This window comes from Rissa tridactyla, chromosome 1 (assembly GCF_028500815.1).
Source record: "Rissa tridactyla isolate bRisTri1 chromosome 1, bRisTri1.patW.cur.20221130, whole genome shotgun sequence".
NCBI classification, from domain to species: Eukaryota; Metazoa; Chordata; class Aves; order Charadriiformes; family Laridae; genus Rissa; species Rissa tridactyla.
The window spans coordinates 31696929-31724275 of NC_071466.1; the positions used below are offsets into that span (position 1 = coordinate 31696929).

Here is a 27347-nt window from a genome sequence, read left to right on the forward strand (position 1 = left end):
GAAACTTGCACCTACATCTCGAAATGAGGTTGCCCTTGGGGAGAAAGGGCTGCAAACAGCCAGCATGTACTATTTCCTTTCTGAGCACTACTTCTGGATTTTACTATGGTAAAATCTTAGTGCAAGGTTGTAACTGCGTGTCGTGAACATAAGGGCTCACTGTGCACGTGTTAGAACCACGTGGCTGCTGATGCAGTGCTGAGGGCAGGAAGGACCATTTTTGTCAAGGCAGATGATACTCAACGCCACTCTTCAGTAGAGGGCTAGGGAAGCAGGGTAAAGATGAGACCGGTGATGCTCAACTCTGCATGCTGGAAATCAACTACCGCACCGAAGGGCCAGCATTATTGATTTGACAGTTCATTGAGCAGCCAACAACCCATCTGAAAATGGAGTAACAAGCAGAAGACAAAGTCATCAGAGCTTAGACAAGTGCTACCCAGCCCAGTTCCCCAGCGGGTGAGCAGTGACTGATCAAAAGTCCAGAGTACGGAGCCTGTTTTGCCCTGTGTCACTATGGAGAGGTGGGCATTACAGTTGGACTTCAGCCAGCATCCGGAAGTTAGTGGGGTTTTTTCCTCTCTCTGAGAAAGAAGAAGGGGGCAAGATCTCACAAGCTGGGAGGGAAGAGGTCTGGCTTGCTGTCTTAGATGTAATTAAGTCTATCTATCTAATGCATCACAGCAGCTGTTCTGAACGTAGCCTGACACTGAGACAGGGCCGCAGGAAGCAGGGTCTGGCTTAGAGCAAGGCTCCCCCTCCCCTGCCCTCCTGCAACGCAGGGAACCCCCTCAGAGAAGCGGGGGTCATAGGGCTTTGCAACCCCCCCAACCCCCCCCCAGCAAACCCCAGGAAATGTTTTAGAACCCTCCTTAACTTAATGAGCAGGGTAAAATCCCACTAGCAGAGTACGTATTTGATCTGAGGGCTACCGCCACGCTCCAATCACTCCCACTGAAGGTTAGCGAAATGTGCGCTGAACGTCGCTGCGCTGTACATTTGATCTCCCATTTCTCCAGGTTCTCCCGTGCTGAGAGGCTCACCAAAACCGCAAACAGATATTGTAGCACTGCGGGTCTAACGCTGACAGATCACTGCTTCAGGGCGAACGCGCTCCACACAGCGTTTACCCTCGCACAAGCCTGTAAGTAACCCGAGCAACAACTGCTTCAAAGGTGTGATTTCCAGCTCATTTAAGTCAATTTAAAGACTCGTTACATTTGATTAGCCTTGCATTGGTTCTCAAGTGTGGACATGTTCTCAAAAGCTTTAAGCAGCATTTCAAGCTGACAGTTTATGCACAGCTGGTACGAACGAACGCTGCGCTGCACTGGGCCGAAGGGCTGAACGCCGACAACGCGGCGTGCTGGTGCAGCTCCCGGGAAAGAGGGAGCTCACGTCACCCGGCGCATCGGTCCGGTGCTCCAGCGGCAGCTGCAAAATGTCACCCATCAAAAAGGCCGGGCAAATGGCGGGGTTTGGCTCTGGTGGGCAAATGCCGAGCATCTGGCTCCTCCAAGGCTGCCACAGCAAGCCCTCCCGCTGTGCGCCTGTCAAGTTACCTGCGCACGCTTTGGACACTTCAGTGGGGCGCCATCGGTAACTGGCTAACGCACCGCGATGCTGCTCTCCCTTTACAATTATTGTTGGAGAAAAAAAAAAAAGCGTGGGATTGGGAAATCTATTTTTCTGCTCAGAAAGCCAGTTTTGAGAACAATAGCATCCTACTGGCAAAGAACTGAGCACAGGCTCGTTTTTCCTTCACACCCACAAGGCGGGTTAAAGGGCACGTGGGGCTGGGATCCTTATGGAAGAGCTGTTTGAAGACTGACAGTCTCTGCCCGAACCTACCTTCTCTCACTCCAGCCTCTGCAGGCAGCAGCTCCTCTTTTCTTGCCCAAGAGCATTCCCCTGGTCTTCGCAAGTTCCCCGAAGAGACGGTTATCCTAACAAATGCCAAGCAAAGTCTCTGACTCATTCTCGCTGGCTCGAGCTCTGTCTCTTGTTGTTAACTGGGGTTTCAACCCAGCTCTGAACACTTGCAGCAGTGTGTAATTGCCAATTTGTGATCTCTGGTTTTAAAGCCCGACACAACAAAAAAAGGTTAACTTTTGTACTTCACCATTAAGATTCTCTGGGAATCACCAGATGTTGTCAAGCCATTTTATTTTTTTCTTTTTGTTCGCAAAACAGGTATTCATCAAATAAATTTGTTGCTTGTTGGTTTTGTTCATAATTTATTTTGAGCTTGCTGTAGTAGAATTATTGTCTATTTACATTTAAAAAAAAAACGTTTAATAAAGGCAAAGCTTATTATGGAAAGGTTGGGTGATTCAACAGTTCTCTCACTGCCTTTTCCAGGTGGTTAAATGCTGCAGTAACATTTCTGTGAGGAATAAAATCTGATCATCCATTTTCTTTGCCCTCCCAGCAGCATGCCCTTTTCTACTCGTTTCCTGCAAATATTTGTACATTACTGTTGTGTTGGTATAAATATCAGCAGAAAGAAAATATCAAAGTCTTGAAGGATGAAAAATGCCCCCGCAATTTTAAATTCACTCCAAGTACTCAGCGTCAATTGTTTGCACTTTCATGCAACCAGCTAAAAGAAACACCAGCATAAGACTTAATTTGAGCAACTATGACGAATCAACGCAGTTCAATAACGACTACCAGAAAAACGAAGAAAGCTGCTCACAACTTGAGATTTGTGTTTTCTAAATGGGAAATGATTCACTAATTAGGACAGATGCTTGAGGATATTGGACAATGGATGCTTTAGGACATCATAATCTACTAGTACACAGTCCACAAGGTTAGAAAGGCTAAATCAGTGGCATTCACCATGTATGATGCACAAAACGTGACCGATTTATGCAATAAAATCCATTGGCTATTCCTGCATCACGCCTTCACTAACAAGTGCTTTCCCAAGGTATTTTGTGTTTATTGTACACACATACATACAAAAAATAATGATACGGAAGCACTTTCCGGTAATTAGAAAGGAATGTGTTCCCACAAGCCAGACTTAGGGCACTATTCCCTTCTGCTCTGTGTGGAGGGAACACGATTCCCGCTGCTCCTTCCACCAGAAGCCAAGAGATTCTGCAGATCCTCTCCTGCGCAGGCCCCTCCTGCAGGGCTGCCATGAGTCACTCAGATCACCAGCTTCTCAATGCTTAAAGTACTTGTTTCATCCTCTTCATTTGAGCCAAAATACCCAGGGAGGTCGATCATCTGCTGCTCTGCCTCTGTTAAGCCAAAAGTAGTATTATCGTAAAAGGCAAACTCAGGGTCCAAGGGGAAGCTCTGGCACTTGTCCCTTCGGTACTGGGCAGGGCTTACACTCAGGCCTCTCTGGGAATTATCTTTGCCAGCTGAGCCTGTTTCCTTCCGCCATGCACCTCTGGGGTTCGGTGAAGGGCCCCTCTTACTTCGGCTGGTCTCATGCTTCTCAGCAGCCTTCTCCTGACCGGCAGGCTGGCGGTCGGTGATCAGGTCCAGCTTCTTCACCGGGGGACCTGCCCTGTGGTGGCCCTTTGCGCCGTGGCCCTGCGGTTCACACCCCGGCACAGTGCTGTGGGGCTGATCCAGCTTTTCACAAGTGGGATTAGCGCTTCTTGATTTTGGCCGCGTCCTGTCCTCCAAACCCTGGTCCCACGTCCTGGTCCTGGAGTTGTAGAGGGGAGTCTGTCGGGGGGTGAGGGTGGACATGCTTCTCTCTCTGAAAGGCCTGGCCTTTTTAGTTTCATGGAAACTGGCTGTTCTTCTAAACTGCGGATTTCTGTGAGAGCCCCTCTCGGGCAAGTCCCCTCTGTTATCCTGGTGCTTGAAATGAGCTCTTCTTACCAAGGTTTGGGTAGGGCTCATTGCAGGATTGGCCTGTGAGAATGGAAAATCCAGCCTAGCATGAGAGCCTTCTCCCAGGAATTTGGGCTGACTGACTGGCTGGTCCAGAAATGGAGATTTGATCCTAAATTTGTTTGCTGTTGCCTCCTCTTGGTTTTCACCACTCAGGGGAAGCATCGTGGTGGCACCAACAACAGTGTCTGTGAGGGGATTCTGAGAGACGTGGTACACCTTGGTGGTCTCAGTCAGGCCTTTCTTCTTCATCTCTTTCAGCTGCTGCTGTGCCAGGCGGTAGCTGAAGATTGGAGGGATTATTTTTTGGGCATTTGGCTGAAAGTTCTCACTTCCAGAGGCATCATCTTCTTGGGCAAATTGGAGGCTTCGCCTGTAGGTCAGAGGAATGTTAACAGGGGCATCCCCTCCTTCAGCGAAGCTGTCCCGCTGCTTGTTTCCTTGGCAAATGTTCTCTTCGTCGGAGTTTTTGCGGAAGCCCGGGGAATGGACGGAGTTTCGGCGGACAGCGGTGCTGCACTTCTGAGCTCTGCAGAGCTTCCTCCAGAGGGTGATAAGAACGGTGGCAAAGATGATGAACAAGCATAAGGAGATACCCGTGATGGTGACTATATTATTTGCTTTCTCGTCCTCTCCTGGCTGGACAGAAGGTGGGGTGGGAGGCTTGATAGCTGTAACAAAAAGAGCACACAGGTCTGTCAGAGTTGTACCATAATCAGTGTTTTGGTATTTTAGGATGGATACTTAACTACAAGGAAAAAATAACCAGTTAATACAGTACAGGAAGTTAAAATTTGCTTATTTTAGATGACTTATTACTGATGTCTTCAAACTGGCAGGAACAGATATGCTTACTCTAAACCAAGGCTCCCATGGACCTTTCGAATGTAATTATTATTTTTGCCTGTTCTGCCATTTCCATAAGGCACTCCCAAATACGTGTAAAACCAGATAAGAATATTTTCCCTCCTTTATGAAGTACATTGAGATTCCCTGGTGAAAAGTGCCATAAAAGGGGTAAAAATAACCCAACCCAGGCCAGTACTTCAGGTATCACCTTAAAATTATTTTTAGGATCGCTTAAGTGGGTGTGAGAATCGCAGTGAGTTTGGAGAGCAGAGAGGCAGCACTAGCAGGGGCAGTGAAACTTTTCTAAGCAGTCCTCTGAGGGTGCTTCTTCCACCACCACCCAGTGTCACAGCCCCAAAGGACAAAACCCTCCCCTCCACAGCAGGGCCATCGCGGCCATTGCTCTGGTGCCCCTGGTGTTCTGGTACAGACATTCTTCTGTCGTGGACTGGAGATGGGCCTTCAAATGGGGAAAAATACCCTGCAAACTTGTAATGTGAACATCTCAGAGCTTTCCACAGCCCTATTTAAACCTCTCGCCTGCACACTGCACCACACTACAGACAGCTGAAGCAATGAGAGGTTAATTATTCTTTTTTTTGGACGAGGTCTGCAGCATTTTGGTGGCAGCCCTGGGCAGACAACAGCCCGGCTGATGGATGAATTGCTCAGACAGCTAATTTTAGTATTAGGTAGCACTCATTTCCCAACTTCTTGTGGCCAAATATCAGCTTCACGAGGCCATGAAAATGCTGTTGGAGGACAAGGCTGCTCAGTTGTGGTTGACAAGAGCTGGCTGTGAAGCTGTGAGCTCGAACTTAAAACTTAACAACCTTCTCCCAGCCTCTAGTTTTAACCCAGAGCCTTCCATCAGGGTGATGGACAGTCTGCTGTAAAACTTGACAAGTGCTCCTGCCCGCACCACAGTGACAATCCAGCCATAGAAAATGCGTTTGCAGAAGAGCAAGAAGTAGACACCATGTACTTCCCGTAACCCAGAAGAACACTCATTCAACAATTAGCTGATAGCACAACTATTAGGTGTGCAGGATGCACAAATACACTGATGAATACAGGCCAGAAGGTCTCAGGCCACTACGATAACAGAGTTGTAGGGTGCTGGGTGGACAGGAGACCCATTTCTTTGGCAGCTTGGGACCTGACAGCCCCAAGACCTTTGAAAAATGCTGCCATGGGAATAACCTTGATCTTCATGTCACTCCGAGAGCTCGACATCAGCATAAAGAACAAGACCACTGCCTGCTGAACCTTTTTTGGAAGATCCCTAAAGCTTGCATTCAGCCCAATGCCATCATGCCTGCAGCACGGAGCACTGCTGTTCTGAGGCCCCGAGCAGAGAGTGAGCACGCTGATCCCAGGGGAGAAGGCAGGATGAGCATTTGCCCTGTTCAGTACCACCACAGCAGAGCAATTCCTTCATTGCTCATCCTTCTCTCAGTCTCACAGCTATTTTCTAAAGACTCCATTTTCTATCTGTAATGCACACTGTGCTGTATTACTTGGAGTAGACAGCTAACAGCTGGCAAACAGAGAGGTTTGAAAAAAGACTTAGTCAATTAGGTTTGCTTCTCTCCACCTTATCTACCTCTGCCCCTAGACTATGTGCTGGTTTCGTTTATTCAGCCATTTGCTCCATCTGCTGGACTAATGACTGCAAACATTGTTATGCTGAAAAAAAGCTTTCCTGCTTCAGAAAGGTTCAGGCAGCCGGGGGGTGGAGAGGAATGACAGTCCCAGCCTGAGATCATACAGCAAACGAACACCATAAGATCACAGTGTCCAGTCACTTCTCCAGCAGCCTGCATCATGTAAGTGATTCTATAATCAGAATGTGAAATGTGGGAGCAGAAGGATTAGAGCAGGAGAGAAGTGAGGTAGTTCCTCTAGATGATTCCACGGCAATGGGTGCAGACGGAGGCCTCCCGTGCATCTGGGTTTTCTATATATAAACCTTCTTTATTAACTCAGAGACCCCACTGGAATTTGAGGATTGTCCAGACCTGCTGAGCGCTGTCAGACAGTAACTCCAACCAGATTGCCATGGGCACATGCACTGCGTATGTAGAGAATAGCTGACCTCTCTGGAAACCATCATGTGCCTTATACAGGCATTATATGACACCTGCATGGAAAGAGTGACACCTCTGAGAAGCATCAGAGCAGAGGGGCCTGTCACTTCTCTGCACGCCCAAATCAGGTGTCCAGCACATACTTCACACGCACAGACCCTCCGCTGGGGAGCTCTGTGCACTGGGACTGCTCTCTGAGCCGGCGAGGAGCCAAGCCAAACACTGTGCTTCGGGAAATACCCCTCCAGCAGGTAACAGGAGGCATGGAATAGCACAGCTCAGCATCAGCTTTAGAAAAATACCAGCTACCCCACTGCGTTTCGCTGGTGGCAGCACTGCCTGCACCAGTCTGACAGAGTTTGGCAGAGAGAAGACAACTAGCCCTAGAGCTGGGCATTAGCCTTTAGCTGGGCCCCTAAACATCTGACTTGTTCCTCTCTGCCTACAGTCACAGCTTTATGAAATAAGCAAACCCACAGGGACAGCATTTTCCAGTCATTAAAAACATCAAACACAGAACACCAGACACTGTAACAACAAACTGTTAAAACATGCCAAGTGCTGCACGAACACTGACAAAATGCAATATCTGGCTTGATGGAATGCAATTTTTAATATTTTCCCTTCACCCAACCTTTTGTTCAATACCAACTAATTTCTTACAGTGCTCTACAATACATTTCAGTCCTGCCCATACACTTCTGAGGCATTCAGTCAACAAACACCTAGAAGCTGGTTCAAGCTAACACCTCCATCAAAAAAGGAGTCCTCCCCTCTTCCTGCTCCAGCTACACCTTCTCCCCCTCTGCTGCCCAAGCAATGGCACAAGCATTGCAGTGGCCATGTGATAAACAACTCCTCCACGTCCCCAAACTGTCCATTTTTTAGCTGGCTCCATTCCAGTTCTTCATGCTCCACTTCTGCAGTGCATGGAAGCAGCCAAAGCAAAGGGTAAGGCATTGTTAATTTTGTAATAGCTTAAATTACAGCCTGAGAGCCCAGGAGCCTGCACAGTCCCTGGGCACTTTCCCTTCCCCATCCCTGCCCTCTGTGGCACCTGTGGGACATGAAAGCATTGGAGCTTGTAGATCAGCCAGTTTCTCCAGAGACCTCCAGGGCCAAGCATCAGCACCCTTCTTTTCCGCAGGAAAAGAAGCAAAAATTTTGCAAGAAGCAAAAGTTTTCACCATCACCCCCTTAAAACACTCTTTCTCCTGCCCCTCAGCTGGCTGCAAGCACTCGATGATAGTGCTGGCACAGCATCATCCAGCCTCATGGGGGGCCATGCGGCTGCTGTAACCCCCTCTTAACCCCCTCTCGCCTTACAGGAGGTTCAAGTCTCCTGTATCTGCACCCACTTTCCACCCACCAGCACCAGCCTGCCTGCCCTGTCACCAGCCAACAGCGGTGGCAGGCTGGAGCAGGGGGAGACCTGGCACTGCCACCTCAAAAAAATCCCAGAGTGGGATCTCCACACTGTGGGTTCCAGCTGGAACCAGTCTTCTTTTAATTGGTTTTCCCTTCTTAATAGGTTTCCACTGCCTGGAGTTTTTGGCCTTCTGTACTGAACATGTTCTTCTAGCCCCAAGATCCCTTCCCCAGCCCTTCCATGCCACTCACAGCGCGCAGAAAACTTGGAGCCCTACCTCCAACTGTCCTACAAATGCATGTAGGCTACCGCCCTACTCCATCAACCGCAGGAATGTGACATCCCCCCCACATCAATATGACTGAAGGAGAAATCAGATGCTTCCATTTTAAAAAGCCCTTCTAATAACAGGGCCTTTGCTTTTGCGAAGACAGACACGCGACCCCAGGGAAGAGGACAGCAGAGCTACATACACAAACACTCCTCCAGCGAACACAAGGAAGTCTCCCTCGGTGATCCAGCACAGCCTGGTTTTGCCGGTGAGGAGGTGAGGCACTCTCGGAAGCGCTCACGGACGCCGTCCCCGCAGGTGACACTGCAGGGGCTCCAGGGCTGCCACGGGCTCCACGTTTCTGCAAATACACAAGCTCACAGCAATGAGGAACCCGTCTCCCTCCTTACCTTAAAGACACAGCCATTTGTCTTCTCTTACTTAAAAAAAAAACCAATAAAAACCCAAACAATGCAAATGGCAACACCAAAAGAGCAAGCAGCATCGAGGAACCTGCTCCTGGTGCCATGAAAGTCTGGGGCAACGCTCCCACTTCTTCTTCCTTTTTTCACTCCAGTGCCAGCCAGTGACACAGCGATCAGTTAACTGAGGCTGGCAGACCTGCCTGGAACAACAGCAAATGGAAATTAATCCACAAATCTTTGGAATGGGTTTGTAATTTATATCTTAATCCAATTCCTGCCTGACAAATAGTGCTTTTACAGCAGGATAACTTCATTGACTTAAGTGTAGTTACTCCTGATTTATATGATTGTGAAAGGAGGATAAGCCTACAAGGCCCAATGAAACAGCAATATTGGTTCTTCTCTTTATTATCTTCTCAGCACACAAACGTGTTATTGAATCATTCATTTGACAGCTTACAGGTCCCTTTTGTTTTATTGCTTATGGTTAGGCAATTAACTCAAGACGAAATTTTGCAGGTTCATTTATTTATTTTAAGTGGAAGCAGGCTCAGCTTCTAATGCTGCCTCGAATATTATCATGTTTTAATATGTAATGAAATCCCTCTTTTGCTTAGACAACATCCTCATCCAGTGTTCAACACTCAAACTTTACAGAGGCAAGAACCCAGAGAGAGAATGGGACCATTCCTGCCCGTATCTGACAGCTGTGACACTGAAGCAGGACCACAACTTTAAATTCCAAACCAATGCATGAGTCCAGGTGCAACCTTTAAGGACAGATACCCTGGGGACCCTCCTATGGGTGAGCTGAGTCAGTGACCTGGCTTTGAAATGTGCCAGAGAGAGAAAAAATAGACCACTTAACTCCATTTCACTGCTCAGAGATAGAGTGGAAAATCAGCTAAAACACAAAATGTAGATTACATTTGCTAAAGTTTGCTCTTTTAAATAATTTATGGTGTTGCTACTGCCAACACAGGTCATGATCTTTAATTTTCTTACACCGTTGCTTTGTTGCTAGCATGCCACCGAGCTCCTGATCAGGAGACAATTTATGATGTTAAAGGACTAGACAGCATTGCGTGACTGGAAATGGCTTTATGATTTCACGTTATATTGGTTGCTGTATTGTTCACAGTGCGTTATTATTTTTAAAAGTCTCGAACAAAAATAAACACAGCTGTGTTTTAACAAACATGAAATTTTAACTGCTTTGGACCCTGTCCTACAAATTTTTGTGAGCATGCCGGCATGAATGATGTTAATGTGAGCAGCGTAACAGAACCAGCGGGGCCGCTCTGCTGCGTGCACGTACTCACCTGCATTGCAGGATGGGGCCCAGAGGTTTTGAGCTTACACTTGTGCTGGCAGCCAAGGCTGTGAAGCACGTGTGGGCACGTACTCGTGCACATCTGTGTGCATACATGTTTGAGTACATCTGCCTCACCTGATGCAGGATAGAGACGGGCATGGCGAGAAACCCTGGTGGTGCTGCAGTTTTAAGCCCACACAACACCAAGTGACCTCCCCAGCTATTTGCCACTGACTCTACCACAATATTGCGACATCCATAATCCCAGGCTGTTCTTTCACTTTGTGCTCTTTGTGCACCTCTCTGCTTTCACCCCTCTGTCTCTGGAGCTGGAGGGTTGCTATCGAAGGGGAGAGGAGCCCAGAGGCAGGCTGAGCTTTTGCATTCCTTCTCCAGTTTGCAGCTGCAGCGGTTCCTAGTAAGGTGTGAAACAGAGCAAGACTAGATAGTGAGTGGTGTTGGGAGGAAAGGGAGTCAGAGGATGCCAAGGACGGGGGAACTGGGGAAGTCTGTTGGGGTAAGGAGTCCCTCAAAGGTACAGAGCCTGGACAGCTGCAAAATCACATCAGCTAGCGAGCAGAACTATCAGCAAGGGCAGCAAGAAAAATGGCCATAATCAATAGTCAGTCAAGGGCCCACTGATCCCTCTTCCAAAAGACTTCACGGTATCACAGTATTTGGAGATCTCACAATACTTTTCTTCATATGAGTATCATTAAAGGCTCCAGCAGTGTCCCTCATCACAGGCACAGGGAGGCAGGCTAGCTGGAGAAGCACCCACCTGCTTGTAGACTACTTTATGTGAGCAGCTTGGTGAGTCCCTGCCATAATTTCCAGTGCATGAGTTAGCTCATTTCCCTCTCCACATTCTCTGCTCATTTAAACTTCCATTAATTACAGTCAGATATAGAGCCAGACCCAGAAAGGTTCTGTTTGCCTCCAGTGCTAACACTGGTGACAGTGGGGAGTGCTCAGCAGCCTCCACATCAATGCCTGCGGGCTTCAACGTACAGGAACATTTGGGATAAATAACTTTCTAACTTTGATATCAAATCTATGATGTGCCCATTGCTCCAGGGCACTTTTCACTGACTTCAGCTTCAGCTGAGGGCACAGAGTTCCTTAGCAAAAACACGTGGCATGCATGGCTTTGGGGCTAAGAATATGTGCCTTAAACAGCAGGAGAGCAGGAAATGCTCCAGCTCCCTGAAAGACGGGAGATTTAAACTCCTGCAACTTGCTCTGCAACCTCCTGCAATTACCAGAATGTAAAAGAAAATGAAGCATAGTTTACTCTCCCCCAAGGAAATGAAATTATTAACCTCCATTTAAGACAAACAGATCCAAAGCGCCAGGGGAAAAACCAGAAGGTATGCACTGCAAACTAGCTCTAATAAGTGTGAATTTTTTCACATACAATTGAGGAATCAATTATCAACGTGAAGACACCTAACTGATGAGTTAGTCTGAAATAATTGGCAGATCTGCCAACATGAAAGATAAATGCAATTAACTGTGTTAATTGTTGCTCTGCATAAATATCTCCCCTCAAATTTCTGTGTTCGTAAGACTTTGAGCGTGCAGTGCTATCCAATGGCGCAGTCAGCAAGGGATGCTCAGTATCATCCTTCCACCCTGATGCATGTGATAGTCCTAAGCACTTCAACAAGACCAGTTATATGGGACAAAATCATCTACAGGCTCATGTAAGCGCCTACGCTAGCCTGGGGGATTGCAGGATTTGTGGAAGCTGAGATGAGTTTTTATGTCCTGAAATTGGCTGTACACACATTGTATTAGTGTTTGGATAAGACCTGGGAAAAGACCTTTCTCACCCATTCTGTGTTTCTCTATTTCCATGGAAATGAAGCCTGGGTGCACTGAAAGGGTGGCATGCTCCAACAGGTTACTAATTTGGACAATGAAAGGACAGGATCCCTTTAAAGGAAGAAAACCTAGACTCCACCTGGGCAAATTACAGTCTTTTCCCCCGTAAACAGGCATCTTTAAGAATTGCAGAGGCACTACCTACAAATTCTTTTTCAGAAGTGAAGAGCTATCCCAGTGAGCCCGTAACACCCAGTTTATTCCTAAAATACTGGGGGTGTGGAGATGAAGCATTCACTGACACAGGAGAAGGGGTTGGGGCACAAACCAGCCCTGGCACACCCAGATCCCCTGCATCTGCCTATTTCTAAATAAATGCAAGCCAGGTACCGTTTCAGGCAATAGAGCTAATTGGTTCCCAGATTCTCCTACAGATAAGCAGGTCTGATTCATACAGTCTTATTCAGGGAGCAAGAATTTGATGGAAGTTATATATCCCTGCCTGACCCCTAGATACTCTACTTACTCCTCTCCTCCCTTACTGACCACTTTTCCCTTCAGAAGGTCTTCCCCTACCTTCCTCTTTCCCTTTGCTGGCAACGGCTGCATTTCTTATGCCCTGCTGACCTTTTTTGACAGTTAGCAAAAGTCAGATGAACAAAATTCATCTCTGGTGTCGGCAAGCGCAAGAGAGTTACACCAAAGCTGAAACCCGTCTCTGGAGTGACTAAGAACTGTAAAAGAAAGTTAATTAATACTGGAAATATGAAGAAAATATGCCCATTTCTATGCTGTAGCATTACTGATTCATTTTATCAGTCTCATCTTGAATGTTTCGAGTGGGATACACGCTAGGAAATGGACCATCCTTCTAAGGAGTGCAGAAGTCTCACTGCTGGGGACACTTAAATCCCAGATGAGCAAAGCACAGGATAAAGCATTGAAAAGAATGAGCCTGCAGTGCATCTGTTGCTGGGTGAGATGATCTAACACAGTTTCCTACCTCAGACATTCAAATAATCTGGTCAAACACAGGGAAAAAATGAGCTGCGTGACTTTCTCTAAGTCACCTGTGTGAAACAGTTAACACCCCACTGAGATGAATGAAGTGACTCACATCTCGCTGTTATTTTTTCACGGGTTCTCCTGTCGGACTCTACATAAAGCTGCACAAGTTCTGGCTCACATTTAATAGACGTATTCCCCACCTTTAATAGATATATTCACAGTCTTAGATAGCACAAGATTTTTCTGCGACACTCATTCTGAAGCTGATGACCTGGGCTGGAGGAGCTGCTGTCCTGGCTCAATCAGGGCCACCGGGAGCCTTCTCCTTCCTACTCCACACACAAGCTGGATTCCTGTTCCACAGGCTGGACTAACCCTGGCTGGGATGAGGAGTAAAGAGCAAGACTGATGAAGGGTCAGGAATATAACTGATGCCCAATCTACAGAAAATGGGTGTGGCAAAATAATCTTTTATCTCATCCTCTGTGGTTTGGATGAAGATAATTTTAATGATTTAGGAGCTTTGATCTTTTACAAGACGGTATCTCTGCTTCATAATAATGGAGCATATGCTAAATGAAGTAAGAACTGGCTGAGTGACAGATTTGATATGCAATTGTCAACAGAAAACCATCACCAAGTGGGAATGCGTTTGGAGAGATTCCAAAGGCATTAGTATAAGGCTCAGTGCTGTACAGTGCTTGCCTAGTTGATGGGAAAATAAATATAAAACCATTACTGAGGAAATATGTCACTCCTGTGATGACATAAGCAAATACTGCAGTTGTATGAGCAATGTAGGTTACTTGATAAGTTAGGATAACTCAAGCAAATTAGATTGTAAATCAGGAAATGTAAAATGTAGCAAGAAGGAATACGAATTGTACCTGCAGGATGGCAGACTACATATTGAAAGGCCATACACAAAAACACTTCAAGAGGAGTTTACAGGGTAAAAGTTATAGCAAAATTAGCTAATGCAATCAGTGGAGATTAAAGCAGAGGACCACTAAGTAGCTGCTCAAGGGGCACCGGTCAGCAGGACATCAGAACACAGTACCCAAAGCTGGTAACCCTGTCATCAAACAAAAGAACTGTTTAAAAATATGGAAATGGAGCCAAAAAGCCAGAAAATTAACCAAATCCTGAAGAAAATACCTTCCAAATAAAGACTTAATCTTTTCAGTTTATTAAAAAGAACGCTCAGACTATCTGGAAGGATTGAGATGATGTGGATGTGCAAATGCCTTCGCAGGGGGAAGACAGTGGATAGGAAACAGCTGTCTCCTCTAGGACAGAGCAGCAGAGCGACAGACAGTCACTAGAGGATTAAGCTAGATGAGGTTTAGTTATGGAACACAGAGATGCCTTTTTTTAAAAAAAAATAAAATTAGAGTATTGAGAGAAATTAGCAGAAGGCTCTCAGTTTTGTGGTGCCTTCAACAAAAGACTGGATAACTCTCTGGAGGATAAACGGCAGTCGAATGCAAAGACTAGTTGTGGGACTCAACACCAGGGTAATTAGATGAAAAGTGATGGCCCGTGCTGCACAGGAGCCCAGACTAGAGGATTTATCACCTCTCCTTGCCTTAAACTGAGTGAGTTCAGGAAGTCCAAAGCAGAAAATAAGTGACTTGTGGAGAGGCACCTGCTGTGCAGCAGCTGTATGTTTTAGAGGAAGAGCTAGCAGGGATCTGGGTCTATGCACAGTGGCCTGCAGCAGGGTGAGAGACACTCCTGAGCCCAGGAGAAGACTTTCCAAAGCAGCTGGGAGGCAGATGGCCACCGCAGGCAGTGCAGGTTCGCTCTACCTGTCTTGGCTTCAGGCTGATGCACCCCTCCCAGAACACCCTGCTCCTTTCAAACGCTGCCTGCGGGCTTTGAAGTCTCGCAGATACAGGCATGAAGTCAGATGTGCTGCAGTCTAATTAATTTCAGATTGACATTTTATTTACGGCTAAGCGGTGTGGTTTCGCTTTCATCGTCTTTGTAGATTTGACACTTCTAACTTGGCAGCTATTGACTTAACTCTGTTCTTCGCAGGCATAGCCTGATTCTTTCGACTGCAGTTGTAAGGATGGTGCTATCGGGGAACCCAAGAAAACAAAGCAGATTGCAGGGAGTCATTGCTTAAGGTGCATCTCATCAATTAAAACAGTCAAATATTGGGCACAGAAACATATCTACGTCATATCCTAGGTATTCATCTGTCAGGGTAATTATGTAGATCGTATCAGTGTAACATACCACTCAAGTACAGAGAAAGAACTACAATTCTCTCTTCCTTTTTCCTTGAGAATTAGCTCCATTAAGAAAATAATATGCTTTCATTTTAAATAGACTTTCTTATGCCAAAGGAAGAGAGAGAGTGCCAACAGAGAACGCAGATGGGAAGTTAAGATGAAGAGACGAACTATGCACTGAGTTTGGCATACGGGAAAAATAGAGGTCATTTTTAGTACAGCGTGGTAATTAAAGAGCTAACAGTTTTAGAATTTATGAAATAGTACAAAGTAAGACCACATGACACTAGGAACCTAATTAATATAGGCTGCGTCTGGACTGTGTGCTATGGAGCATGTCCTACACTCCTGGTCTCCTGATGACTCCACTCAGAGGCCTGCCCATGAAGCGCAGTGACCCTTTTTTGTCTTGCGTTCCTGCACTTCCTTTTCAGGGACACTGGAGTGAGGAGGTGTAGAGAACAGTGTACATCTCAAACCTTTCAACCCAAACTATTTGAAGTGTTTACATGGGAAAGACTAATTCATTATGGATGGATACAAGCCTGCTCCAAATGTGAACATTTACTTTTCTGTTCCAGGTGTAGGCAACACAACCTAACATAACCCAACCCCAATGCCCTCATGCACATACAGCCCATCCCTCACTTTGGCTGCCTTCCACAAACAAGGGATGAGGAGGACTTTTAGCTCATCTGCTTCCTCTGCCATGCTACTGTGATTTGTTGACTCTGCCAAACCATGGACTGCCACTTCTGAAGCTACGTTTGCATAAGACATATAGATATAAATAGAATGTATAGATATTCCTTAAATAGGGCTGAGGAATGGGTTCAAGCTCTGTCTTGTGATCATACTTAACTGCAATCACTCCTTAACCATGATCACTCATACTCCTGGACATGGCTTTGGCTTCTGCCAACCAGCACCCTCCCAAACCACATCTGATCATGGCCCAAATGACTATATGGACCACAGACTGTCTCTAGCTGTCAGTCTATATGATTCTAATCTTTTCTGAGAGGAAAAGTTTAGCTATACGAATGTGACCCATGATCTGCCAGGTGGCCTTATAGATCAGAAAATACACCCTGGTTTGTTTTAAGCAGCAGCAGAGACATGTCTTTAAAGGCTGCTTGAAAAACCTGCAAGCTGTCCAAGTGACCCAGTAGTGTCATTCATTATGGCCAAATCCTGATTCATTTCACCAAAATTTGTGTATGTAAAAACTGGGATTCTAAACTCCTACAGCAAATGGGCTAGAGAACAAGACACCCAGGTGAGGATTCAGCCCATGTTTCTTCCATAGCCATGAATCACCCTTGTGAGATGCCTGTCTCTCTTGACTAAAAAGCTAGACAACTACTTAATGTTGGATCCTTGGCTTTTAGACACTTAAAGGTAGGTAAGACTAATCCTACCTTCAGTGTCTCCAATGGGCCAGATCTACTGCAGTAACTTCTTACCTCACTGAGAGGGCCAAATTTCAATTTTACCCAGACTAGATAGATTATTCAGAATGCCCCACACAGTTTTGGTTGGTACTTAGTGTTAACTTATTGCAGCTATAAGCTACCACAGTGCCATTTGCTACCAAATGTCCTTGTGTATGCCTCTACATAACAGTCTACTCCGTCTTGTTCCCATCTGCATATGACATTGCAACTATTTTGTCTGGTGTAGGAGACCCAAAAAAGTAGCTATTCAACAGGGGACACCACAATCAAACCTATTTATCATTACCCATGTTGGCAGGTAAGAGTGCTGATTTTAGCTAAAAGAGGACAAACATCAATACAAACCCATATTCCTTTGGATCATCATACACTCCTTAACTCTTGTTGGGAAATGACTTCGGTTTGAGAAATTAAAGAAGTCAAAGCAGTATTTGTTCTTCCCCACATCAAACAAAGTGCAGTTAAATTCTGTCCTGTTGTCTCCTGGGTGAAGGGTGTTTTCATACAGCCAAGTTGTTCTTTGACTAGGAAGTTTGAGGTCCTCTTTATAGACGACAATTTTTCCGCTGATAGAAGTGCACGGTGGAGAGACTATGAAGACCTGAACCAAAGTTTTGCATGTTGCTTCTGATGCCACAACCAGGCTGTATCCAAATTTGTGGAGGAGATCTATGGGTCCTATGGAAGCAATGATGGAATGTGTTTCTAACGATTTCAGTAACACAGTGATGTATGTTTCTTGACCAACAGGTGGGCAGTCAAACTCTACCCACTGGGACCTAGAGAGTGGGATTCCTTTGCTAGTTCTAATGCCCAGAGTCCCATCAGAGCTTACTCTTCTGAATTCATAAAGGGTGCTGGTGAATATCACATCCAGCGAAACCACTGTCTTGTTCATGGCACACAACTGCTCATTTGTAAAAAGTCCAACTTGAAGGGAGTTCCCAAGCACCTCTGAACTCTTGTTCAAATCAATGTGAAATACAGGCCATTCCACATGGAGGCTGGACGTGCTTCTTCTGCTCCACTGGGTAGCGCTGCCATTATCGCTGGGAGAGACCATTCTGAACAAGAAGTCCCCAGCACTCTTGAAATGGAAACACTCAAACTCTACCATCCCCTGGGACTGATTTGCTGGAAGCTGTTTTCTTGCAATTATCTCGTTGGTGCTGGCATCCAGCAACAGGATGGACAGATGCTCTGTTGACACATTACCACCATTATAGTACTGGTATTCCACAGACACTGTATCATTGCTGAAGGCTACATGACCTGCGCGCTCCAACAGGAGATACTCCACTTCACCGAGAACTGAAAGGAAAACGGTTTCACGACAGTATTAAGAACCAAAGAGACAACTGATATATATACTGATATATAAACTGATATGTTTATCTAACCTACCTTGTGGAAGAAAATGAAAGTATAAAGTGGATATTTAAGAAGTGGTTCTCAAACTTTTTCAAGTGAATCAGTTAAAAAAAAAAAAAGAACAAAAGAAGAGGTCCTAGCTGTAACAATTAAAGCTCACTACCTCTCCTTTGTGCAGGGATGTGGTTTGGAGCAGCTCAAAGTCCACTGCAGTAACATGTTCAGGAAGGTTAAAAACAAGGTTTTAAAAAAAAAAAAAAAAACAGAACAAAACAAAAAAGCCCAACCCAAAATATTCACAGAAAACCTTATTTATGAGGGTAGATTCTCAATCCTCTCAACTTGTTTCACTTACAGATTCTTAAAGTCCACTTCACAGTGGCCGGCTGTTGCTCCGCTTACTTTAGCAAAAAAGGACAGTAGTTTCTTAATACAGAAACATGAAAAATGTCCCTTAAATTAAGTAAAATAGGAAGTCTGCATGATGCTTTTTGAAGCTTCTCTCTTGCTCTGTCTTATGAATCTTTCATTTTGCTCATTTGCATCACAGAGACACTTGAGTGAAAGAGCTGAAAATAACAGTGATGGTGACTGCAGCACTTTTCTTGTCTCAGATGTGGTGCAACATGTCTAAATGACATCATTTCATCATAAATGGCACAGTCTTTTTAAATGCACTTCTTGCATGACCATGTTTGTGCAAGTTGCCAAATTATCCTGAGACATGCTGTAACTAGTGGGGATAGATGATATCTAAAGCAATGGATTGGGAAGATCACATTTTGGTTCTCAGCTCTGCTAAATTTTCTGTTTGAAACTTAAGGATTTCAGACATAGAAAGGTTATCTGAAAAATGGGAACTGCATACATCTATTTCAGATACAGAATGTGCTGTGAGACATCTTTATTTAATTAATTGTCTGGGAAAAGTCTTCTGAGTCCTGGATGGAAGGTGCTACGTAAATGTAAAACTTCAGTTAAAGCAATCCTTTCATAAGTAGTATCAACTAACAATACTTTGACTTGTAAAATCTGTTACACATGTCTTAAGATTACCTCAAGAAAGCTTTGCTGGAAAAACACTGCAACTGCCAAGCCAAGCACTCAGCAGTCAGAAGTAGCAGGACTCATCTCCCATAATATTGGACGCCTACCACTCTAAGCTTCAATTTGAGTTAGTCACCTTGGATTCACTTTCTTGTCAGCAGGGAACATTTTCAGGAAGAAATTCATCTGACCAGCTACAGACATTTACATCAGGGTGAGGTGCAGTGTGCACTAGAAGTGCCTATTACTCTCCAACAGCTAAAACACATGCTTAAAATAACCAGCTCCCACCACATCCATAAATTCCGAATGAAGGTGGCACACACAGCCTTACACATATAAATCATGTATAACATATATGTGCTATAACTCAGTCTTTAATTGGCATGACTCAGTACCACTTTTTCCACAATATGTTGCTTCATTGGCAGATGGATGGTGCTCGTTACCAGAGGGCTCTTTTGTTCTCATTCTTCCATGGGTGGTCCCATGTATTATTGACTTTACACCATCCAAAATCCATCCTGATAACACAGAATTATTCATTTCCCGCATGGACTCTTCTATTGTGCTCTTATCATAGTATATTAGTGCATTAGAAATATTAATGATTTATCCTATTCCCAAAAGATGAGAGGATGTGACTATTTTTGTCTAGTGTTTTAGGAGCCAAGGCACAGGCACAAAGGTGAAAACTGTCAAGTATCAACTAATTGTGGAAGCCCTAAGAAACCCAGGACGTGATTTTAAATATCATCCAAAGACATCCAAAGCAGGATCCCACTGATACCAGCTGCGGCGAGCACATGGCACCCCAGCAAACCTCATCTCCACTCAGAGTAGGAAACAGACCCTGAATGCCTGTGAAAAATAGCTATGAACTTCCCAGCAACGCTTTCTCCTTGTTCTTCACGTTTTGGTTCGGTCATCTGTGCCTCTCCATGTTTTCCAGTCCTTTTCCTACTGTCGCTTACTGTCAATATCTCTTGGGTACTATCCTAACTGCATTACCGTTATCACAGCTCTCCAAACTCCTGCCCTCATCTCTTTGCCTTACAGCTCTTCTACCTTTTCCTGTTCTTTGGGTCTGCAATTTACTCCAGCAAGTTCCCACCTTTCTTGCTCACTGCTGGCGTGACAGCAGAGAGCACAGGATGGGCAACTCTAGTGCCTGATATTACAAATGTGTGGGAACTCTGCTGCTCTGGGTTGGAGCATGCACAGTAGTACGTGGGGCTGGCAAGAGGAGCCAGCAGGAGTGGGGGCACGCTTGACCCTTCAGAGAATTTCATCACTAACTCATTTACAAGGACTTCTATCTGGACCAAGTCTGGGCAAATCTTCATAAGGACAGCAGAAAGCATGTCCCAAGCCACCATGAGCACTCTGACATGAAGTTCCCACAGCTGTGTTAGACTTTCCCAGTGAAATGGTTGCCAGTTGCTGGTTTTGGTTTCTTTGAACATGGGCAAAATGATGCATTTCTCTACAAAGGAATTGGCCTAGATTCAATGTAGCTGAAACATTATAAAGGAAAAAGAAATCAGACCATGGCAAAAACCCAACTTCACACTTTAAACTTACAAGAAAAACATTCAAGTGATAGTAACGAAAAGCACTGATGTTTTTACCTACTGCTCTACTGTCCTTACTCTCTTTTAGAACTGTCTTGACTCTCTTGCACTGTTTTTTATTTGGAAAGGCTCAGATGAGAAGAATTAACACCACTGTGCATGTGTGTGGGAGGACTGGAGAGAGGCCAGGGGACTTCCATGTAGCTCCCATCAACCCTAATGGAGATCATTTGGGAAGTGAGGGAAATGAGCATTACTGGAGGATGGCGTTAGAGCATTACAGAGCTCTGGCTGGTGCACCTCAGTTCACAGCATCCTTTCCCCCATCTTTGGTTAGTAACACAGGAAGTTTGTGCCCTTGGACAGCCCACATAGCAGTTTTACATGATGTTCCAAAAAGGCACCCATCAGAAGTAGCCAGCTTCCACCACAAGCTCCTTCAGCTGCCCGCCAGCCTACTGCTCGCGCGTGGCTGTATCACACGCCAAAACTTGGTCCCAGTTGTTTGGACAGCCAGTCGGGGCAGCTTTCAATGCATTTGTATATTTTTGGTAGTTATTACAATGGTCTCCCATTGAATGGAGCCTGCCTGTGGCGTCAACAACCTGCCAGAGGAGTCTTTGCAAGAACTCACACTTGGAAAGATCAAAAGGAAAATCCTTGTTTTTTACCGAAGAGCAAGAAGAATTATTTGAGGGTGCTATTCTGATATTTATTTATCTTTAATTGTGTTTAAACCAACTTGGGTTGTGCTGTTGGCCTGTCAGCCACCAGTAGCACACAGCTAAGAAGAATAAACACATCAGAAAAACTGATAAGAAATGAGAATACTGTTTTGTTGTAAGTTAGGACTTTTTTTAGCATTACAGTAATTTTCCAGAGCAGACTGGATCGTTTAAAAAATAGTCTTGGTCTGAAACAAAAAAGTATGAGTGAAATAGCTATCTAAAAACTATGTGTACATGTGATACTCAACAATGTGTATCCGCAGAGCTGTCTGGAAGGCTTTTTCTGAATTATGGACTACCCTTTAACTGGAAATAAGGCAAAATATGATGCACCTAAAGTTTGCAGCAGAGGTTTAGCTCTTTAACTGCACCTTGTAATTACTTACTGTGCTATGCTCTATAAAGTTCAGGAATAATAGCTTTTACCTCTGAGTCAACTAGTTGTGAACGCCTACAGGACTGGCTCACCAAGAACCAGTGGATATTGCAATCATTCACCTCACTTCTTGGGTTAAGTGAATTTAATACGTACTTTCACCGTGTTTCCCACTCAGTGCAGTGTTCTTAACTTGGCTAATTAACTTTATCTTATTAAAAGAAAAAATGGTACTAAAAGCCACAGACAAGCGTCTCCACTTCTACTGGAATTAAGTTCATCTAAAAGATGGCAATTCTAGGTTTCTTACACCTTCTAGTGATCCCGTGTTCTAGACCGGAGATGGAGCAAGCACTGAGGCTTGAGTAGCTGAGCGTACTTAGTATTCAGTCATTACCTATAGTCAGACTTTCCTCACTCATAAAAGAAGAGCAAACTGCAGACATTTCTCTTCTTTGTAAGACATCTTCAGCCATTTGGTGCGTTAACTACCTGCTACCACAGCCTATTGCACAAGCAGGGACTAAACAATCATTTTTCCATTTTTTCCATGCTATAGACATTTCAGCAGTGCACGGCTTAATCCTTTAGCATGGTTTGACAATGTACTGCAGCTGTCAGAACACTACTTTTAAACTATGAATGTAACTTTTGAAAACATATGTATTATTTAGGAATTAAGAGTCCCATTTTCAAAATTTCTAATTCACTGTGCAATGAGGAATTAATTCCCTTTGCAAATATACTTCCTACTTATTACATTCTTGGAAAAGATAAGACGCCATGCATAGGATGCCCCTCAGCTTGCAGACATCTTACAGTTGTCGAACTTAGATGTCTAACCTCTCTCGTTGGCAGCTTACGGTGAGGAGGTGCTTTTTCATTCCACACATCTCAGATTGCAGATGGCTTGAAGCTGCTTTCAATATGTGCTGATTTATTCGTGGACTACTCAAAGGAGACTGATTGCCTCTGACTAGCTGCCTAATTTTACATGACTGAAATTGAATGAATATGAATACCATCCTTTGGTTTATTATACAGTCAAGGAAAGGACACCTCTGTTGTTCTCAAAAGCTCTCCAAGTGGCAGCTTAGGTCCATTGGATGGGGGCTCACTCACTCCTAGAAGGTTGCCCATACTGTAGACGCTTACATCTCAGCCAACCACCATAGGTTCCTTTTATAGTTAAAGGAGAGAAACAGGCAGTTGTATGAGCAGTTCCACCCATCCTGGTATGGATACCTAAAATAGGTCTATGTTTCATGACATTCATTAAATATTATGAAACACGAGCCTTACAAGAGAGCAGAGTTCCAGTTACTGCTTCTAACACAGCCAGTCCCCCAATGATGCCCACAGAAATCTGTTCATTTATCTTGTTTATTCTCTGAGCAAATTTACAGCAGGAAAGGTTCCTGACACTCTGATCTACAGGGGCAGTTTATGCAAGCTGTGTTTTCCACCTAAATATTGCATAAGATCTAGACTGTATTCTGTGCGTACCAGTGGTGGCTTCTGTGGCATCTGATTTCAACAGATCACCTGGAAACAGCACCATCCAAAACCACCGTGTGAATACACATCTCACAGTTTTCCCTTGATAACTCTAATACTCACCATAGTCACAGAGCACTACTAACAACAGATTTGAAAAATCTTTCAACATCTGTTTCATTCTGACCAGTGAGATCCCAGGTCCTTTTACTCCTCATGTCCTTCTTCAGCTCCGAAGTGCAGGCACTTTTTTCCCAGAACACCTGAAAGCTAAAAAGTTACAGCTGTGTTGACCTCGCTTCATAAAATACAGGAAGGAAGACATCCCACTAATAAGCAAAAAAAAAATACACTATTAAACAACATTTTTCTCCCATTTACTTAACAATTTCTAATATTGTATCAATGGATCTGAATAAGCACAACTACAGTTCACTGAACAATAAATTTTCCCTCCTGAAATGTCACCTCCTGAACCAGAACAGAGACAGATCACAACAATTTACCTTCGCACTGCAGTAACTGCCACTGTACATGTCTTAGATGAAGAGCAAGACTCATGACAGTGAAATAACAAGTATTTTGTACAAAATGTAACTCTGACCTCAGCACATATTGATATTGAAGAGTTATTGCTGCTACACAATTCATATCGCTTACTGTCAACTGCTTTCAAGCATGAAAAAGACTCAGTAGAAAACTACCATTTTGGTCCTCAAACTGACCTGTGATTCAGGTCCAGTAATATATTTAGTTATTTTGCTAGATTTATAAAAGATCTATAACTGCCTTTTATGTCATTCAGACTGATCAGATGGAAAAGGTGCTAACTTCCACTTTTTCCTCCACTGTTTTTTAAGTTTCCTTTCTCTGCAGCCTTGATAAAGCCAACAAAAAATAAAGTTCCTTTTGGCAAGCTTCACAATTTTATGTCCATGTGCTTTAAACTAGTGTTTATGAGTCTCATAATAATCACATAAAACAGGTTGGAAGCACAATGACAGCTTCAGAAACAGAAGTAGGGAGAATCTAAAAGGAGAAGATCTAGCTCAAGGGAACCATTCTCAAAATATAAGAATTGCTCTTTTGTACTGCATAGGAGCGTCAGTCTTAACTGCGCTCAGCATCATGCAAACATGCAAGAAAGTTCTTGTTCCATAAAGTTTACAGCCTAATTTTATGAGAGAAATCTGGCCCTGGAGCAGACATAAGTTAGAAGCGAACAAAGCTGCAGAGTATAAAGGTAAAACATAGGAACCAGGTATGGTACAGATCAGGTACGTCTTTAGGAATCACAAATGAGATATTTCAACAATTACATTGCTAGACTCATTGAACTAAGAGACAGCAGACATGTTATTTGAAAGCTTTTTAAACTGTTCTCTGTGCCAAGTGGCTGGAGACAATAATTTCTAAGAAAAGACTAACAGCATGGCTTTGCTCAGTAAAAGCCCATTACAATAATAGCTGTACATATCTGAAGGGAATAATCATCATCCGGCCCACGAACTTGACAAGGCTCCAGAAAGAATTAGATAGGGACAGTGATACCGCCGCCACCACCCACCATTTCACTTGATACACCGTAAATTACAGGAAGACAAACCTTATGCCTCAAGACAGGGGCGGGCTGCTCACAGAGGGCGGTGGGGAGCCAGCCCGCCTTCCCCGGGCGGCCCACGGCTACCACAGCAGGCACGGCATCATGTCGGGGATGTCAATTCTTTTCACGTATCATTAAGGACCATGAATCGGTTAATCAAAACAAAGCATCACAGTGGTCCAAGGAAGAAAAAGCAGGTTTCATTTAAAAAAAATAATAATTGCAATAGATGCCTTGGCCTCTAGCATAACTGCTCAAGGGAAACAGCAGAATTTACGCAGCGTTGCTGTAAACTGCTCTGAAATAAAGAGGGGAAAAAATGCTTTGTGGGACACACCGTGATTGTGCTGGATGATTTAACAGCTCCTTTCCATTTCTAGCTTTCCTAGCTGCGTATGTTTCAAATGGCTTTTACAAATACTTCTTTCAGAGAGTCACACTCTGATAGGTGAAATTAAAATAATCCCAATCTCAGCCTAATGAGCGACACATTGCAGAGAGGAAACGAAGCTATGGAAGAGAGATTAAATCCCAGGGAAGAAAGAAGAAAGCCCACATGGGACAACACTCTCAAGTCAAGATAGTCACCTTGCATCTTAATTTGTGCATGTCAGCCCAACCCAGTGTGGTTCCCGAGACAGGGCACCGGTGGGAGGCACGAGAGACCTGACTCCTGGTCGTGTTCCTGCCACTGCCAGGCAGATGAGGTCAGCAAACTGCAGCCTTACTCAGCTCCTCTCTTCCCCACCCCACCCCTCCTGCTCTGTATCTGTAGGACAGACTTTCCAGGACAGGGACTCCTTCTAACCAATCCCAGGGACAGAGCCCTGTGCCGGGGCCCTTGGGTGTTTCAGTAACGCTGATCATTCCTCAGACCAAAACCTCCTTCCCTCTCACCCTTCCCTCTCTGCTATCTTCGCTCACTTGGGGAAAAAGGCAGCACAGGCAACACCCAGGCGAGAAATGGAGTACTTGAAATGGTACCAAAACTAACTTCCAATTAGTGAGGTCAGGTACCACTGGAAGCCTAGCCCAGGGCTCCTTCACCCTCTGTGGTCACTCCCACCTCACCCACAGCCACTTCAGGCCACCAGCTGCAATACAGCCTTTGAATAAAGCTCCCAACAAAGTGTCTCCAGGAAGCCTCTTTTTGCACCTTTGCTAGCTCAATTCTAAGAGCAGCTTTGAATGCAAGAATTGCTGGCCCATTTCTGGTGTGGTATTGCCCCACTCCTCCTCTCTTTCTCCACAGGTTTGTTCCTCTTCCCTTCAGTTTTCCCTCCCTTCCCCTTGCCTCAGTTTTGGACATGCCTAAATTCAGGTTCAGACTTATGAACTTGGCTCAGTTCAGACTTCTCCCCTCAGTCTTCCCTAAGCCAACTTCTTTCTAGATTTCTTCTCATTTTTAGGTCTTCTTCAAACTTCTCTAATTCTTTGCCTCCTGCCCCCCGCTCCATTAGTCTTCCATTTTTCACACTAGCATAAAATTTTGCTTTTCAAGGCAGACAGTACATCTTAAATGGTTTCTACTCTACCGGGATCTTCTACCTCAAGTTCATTGACTTAATGAAACGAAAAACGATCAAACAGAGAAGGCTATCGGACTTGGAATAATGGGCTTTTTTAATGTATTGCTCTTGAGGACAAGCACAAACTGAGAGTCTATTGTGTAAGACGCAGCAGAAGCAGAGCAACATAAAAAGATGCTTTCTTCTTCCAAGAGACGGTGTAATGGGCTGATTGGAAGTGGAAGACTTCCTCTCCAAAGGGAACTGGAAATGACAGATGAGGAGGGGATAAGCCATAAAGGGCCTTGGAAATGAAGACCAAGAGGCTTGTGTGTAACACAAATGACACAGGAAAGCTTCGAGTCCCTGCTCTGCAACAGATTTCCTGTGCAATCTTGGTCACATCACTTAGCTTTCCCGTGTCACTGCTCTCCACTGGAAATAGCACCTCACTATCTGGTATGGGTATTACAAGAATAAATCCACCATGAACCACAAGGCTTACAGGCACCAGTGTCAGGAACTGTGTAAGAAACAAACATGAAATTTACCATTTTATTTACAGTATTTTTTGCAAGTAAAGAACTAACAGAACAGGCTGTATCTACTGACTACTAGAGTCATATATATTAATCTATTCAAATAATGTCCCTATTTCGCTACGTCATTAAAATCATAAAGTGATTCTGTGATCCTTTTGGTTTTACAAACAAAGCAAAAGACCAAACCCAAACCAACAACAAACCACACGCCAACTGGATTTATGACTCCCAGTACTTTTTGCAGCAGTATCCAAGGCCACAGAGCAGACATGACATTTCACAAGCCGGCCACCTCTTCCGAGCGCTGTCACCTGCTGATTTAGCACAGCTAACCGGTTACCAGCTTCATCAGCTGCAACAGCGTGGCATGCAGCAGCTACTCC

General features: G+C 44.7%; 1 protein-coding gene across 2 annotated transcripts in view; it reads right to left on the minus strand.

Moving 5' to 3' along the window:
* Positions 1 to 16: 16 nt before the first annotated feature.
* The window catches only part of THSD1 (thrombospondin type 1 domain containing 1), a 29970-nt gene continuing 2639 nt past the window's right edge, over positions 17 to 27347 (minus strand). For both annotated transcript variants that reach the window (XM_054185646.1, XM_054185638.1), the window contains exons 2-5: positions 23435 to 23581; positions 17064 to 18029; positions 8646 to 8804; positions 17 to 4535 (exon numbers count right to left, since the gene is read on the minus strand). In XM_054185646.1, coding sequence (XP_054041621.1) covers positions 3160 to 4535; positions 8646 to 8804; positions 17064 to 18029; positions 23435 to 23492 — 2559 coding nt within the window. In that variant the 5' untranslated portion in view covers positions 23493 to 23581 and the 3' untranslated portion in view covers positions 17 to 3159. The remainder of the gene's footprint in view (positions 4536 to 8645; positions 8805 to 17063; positions 18030 to 23434; positions 23582 to 27347) is intronic.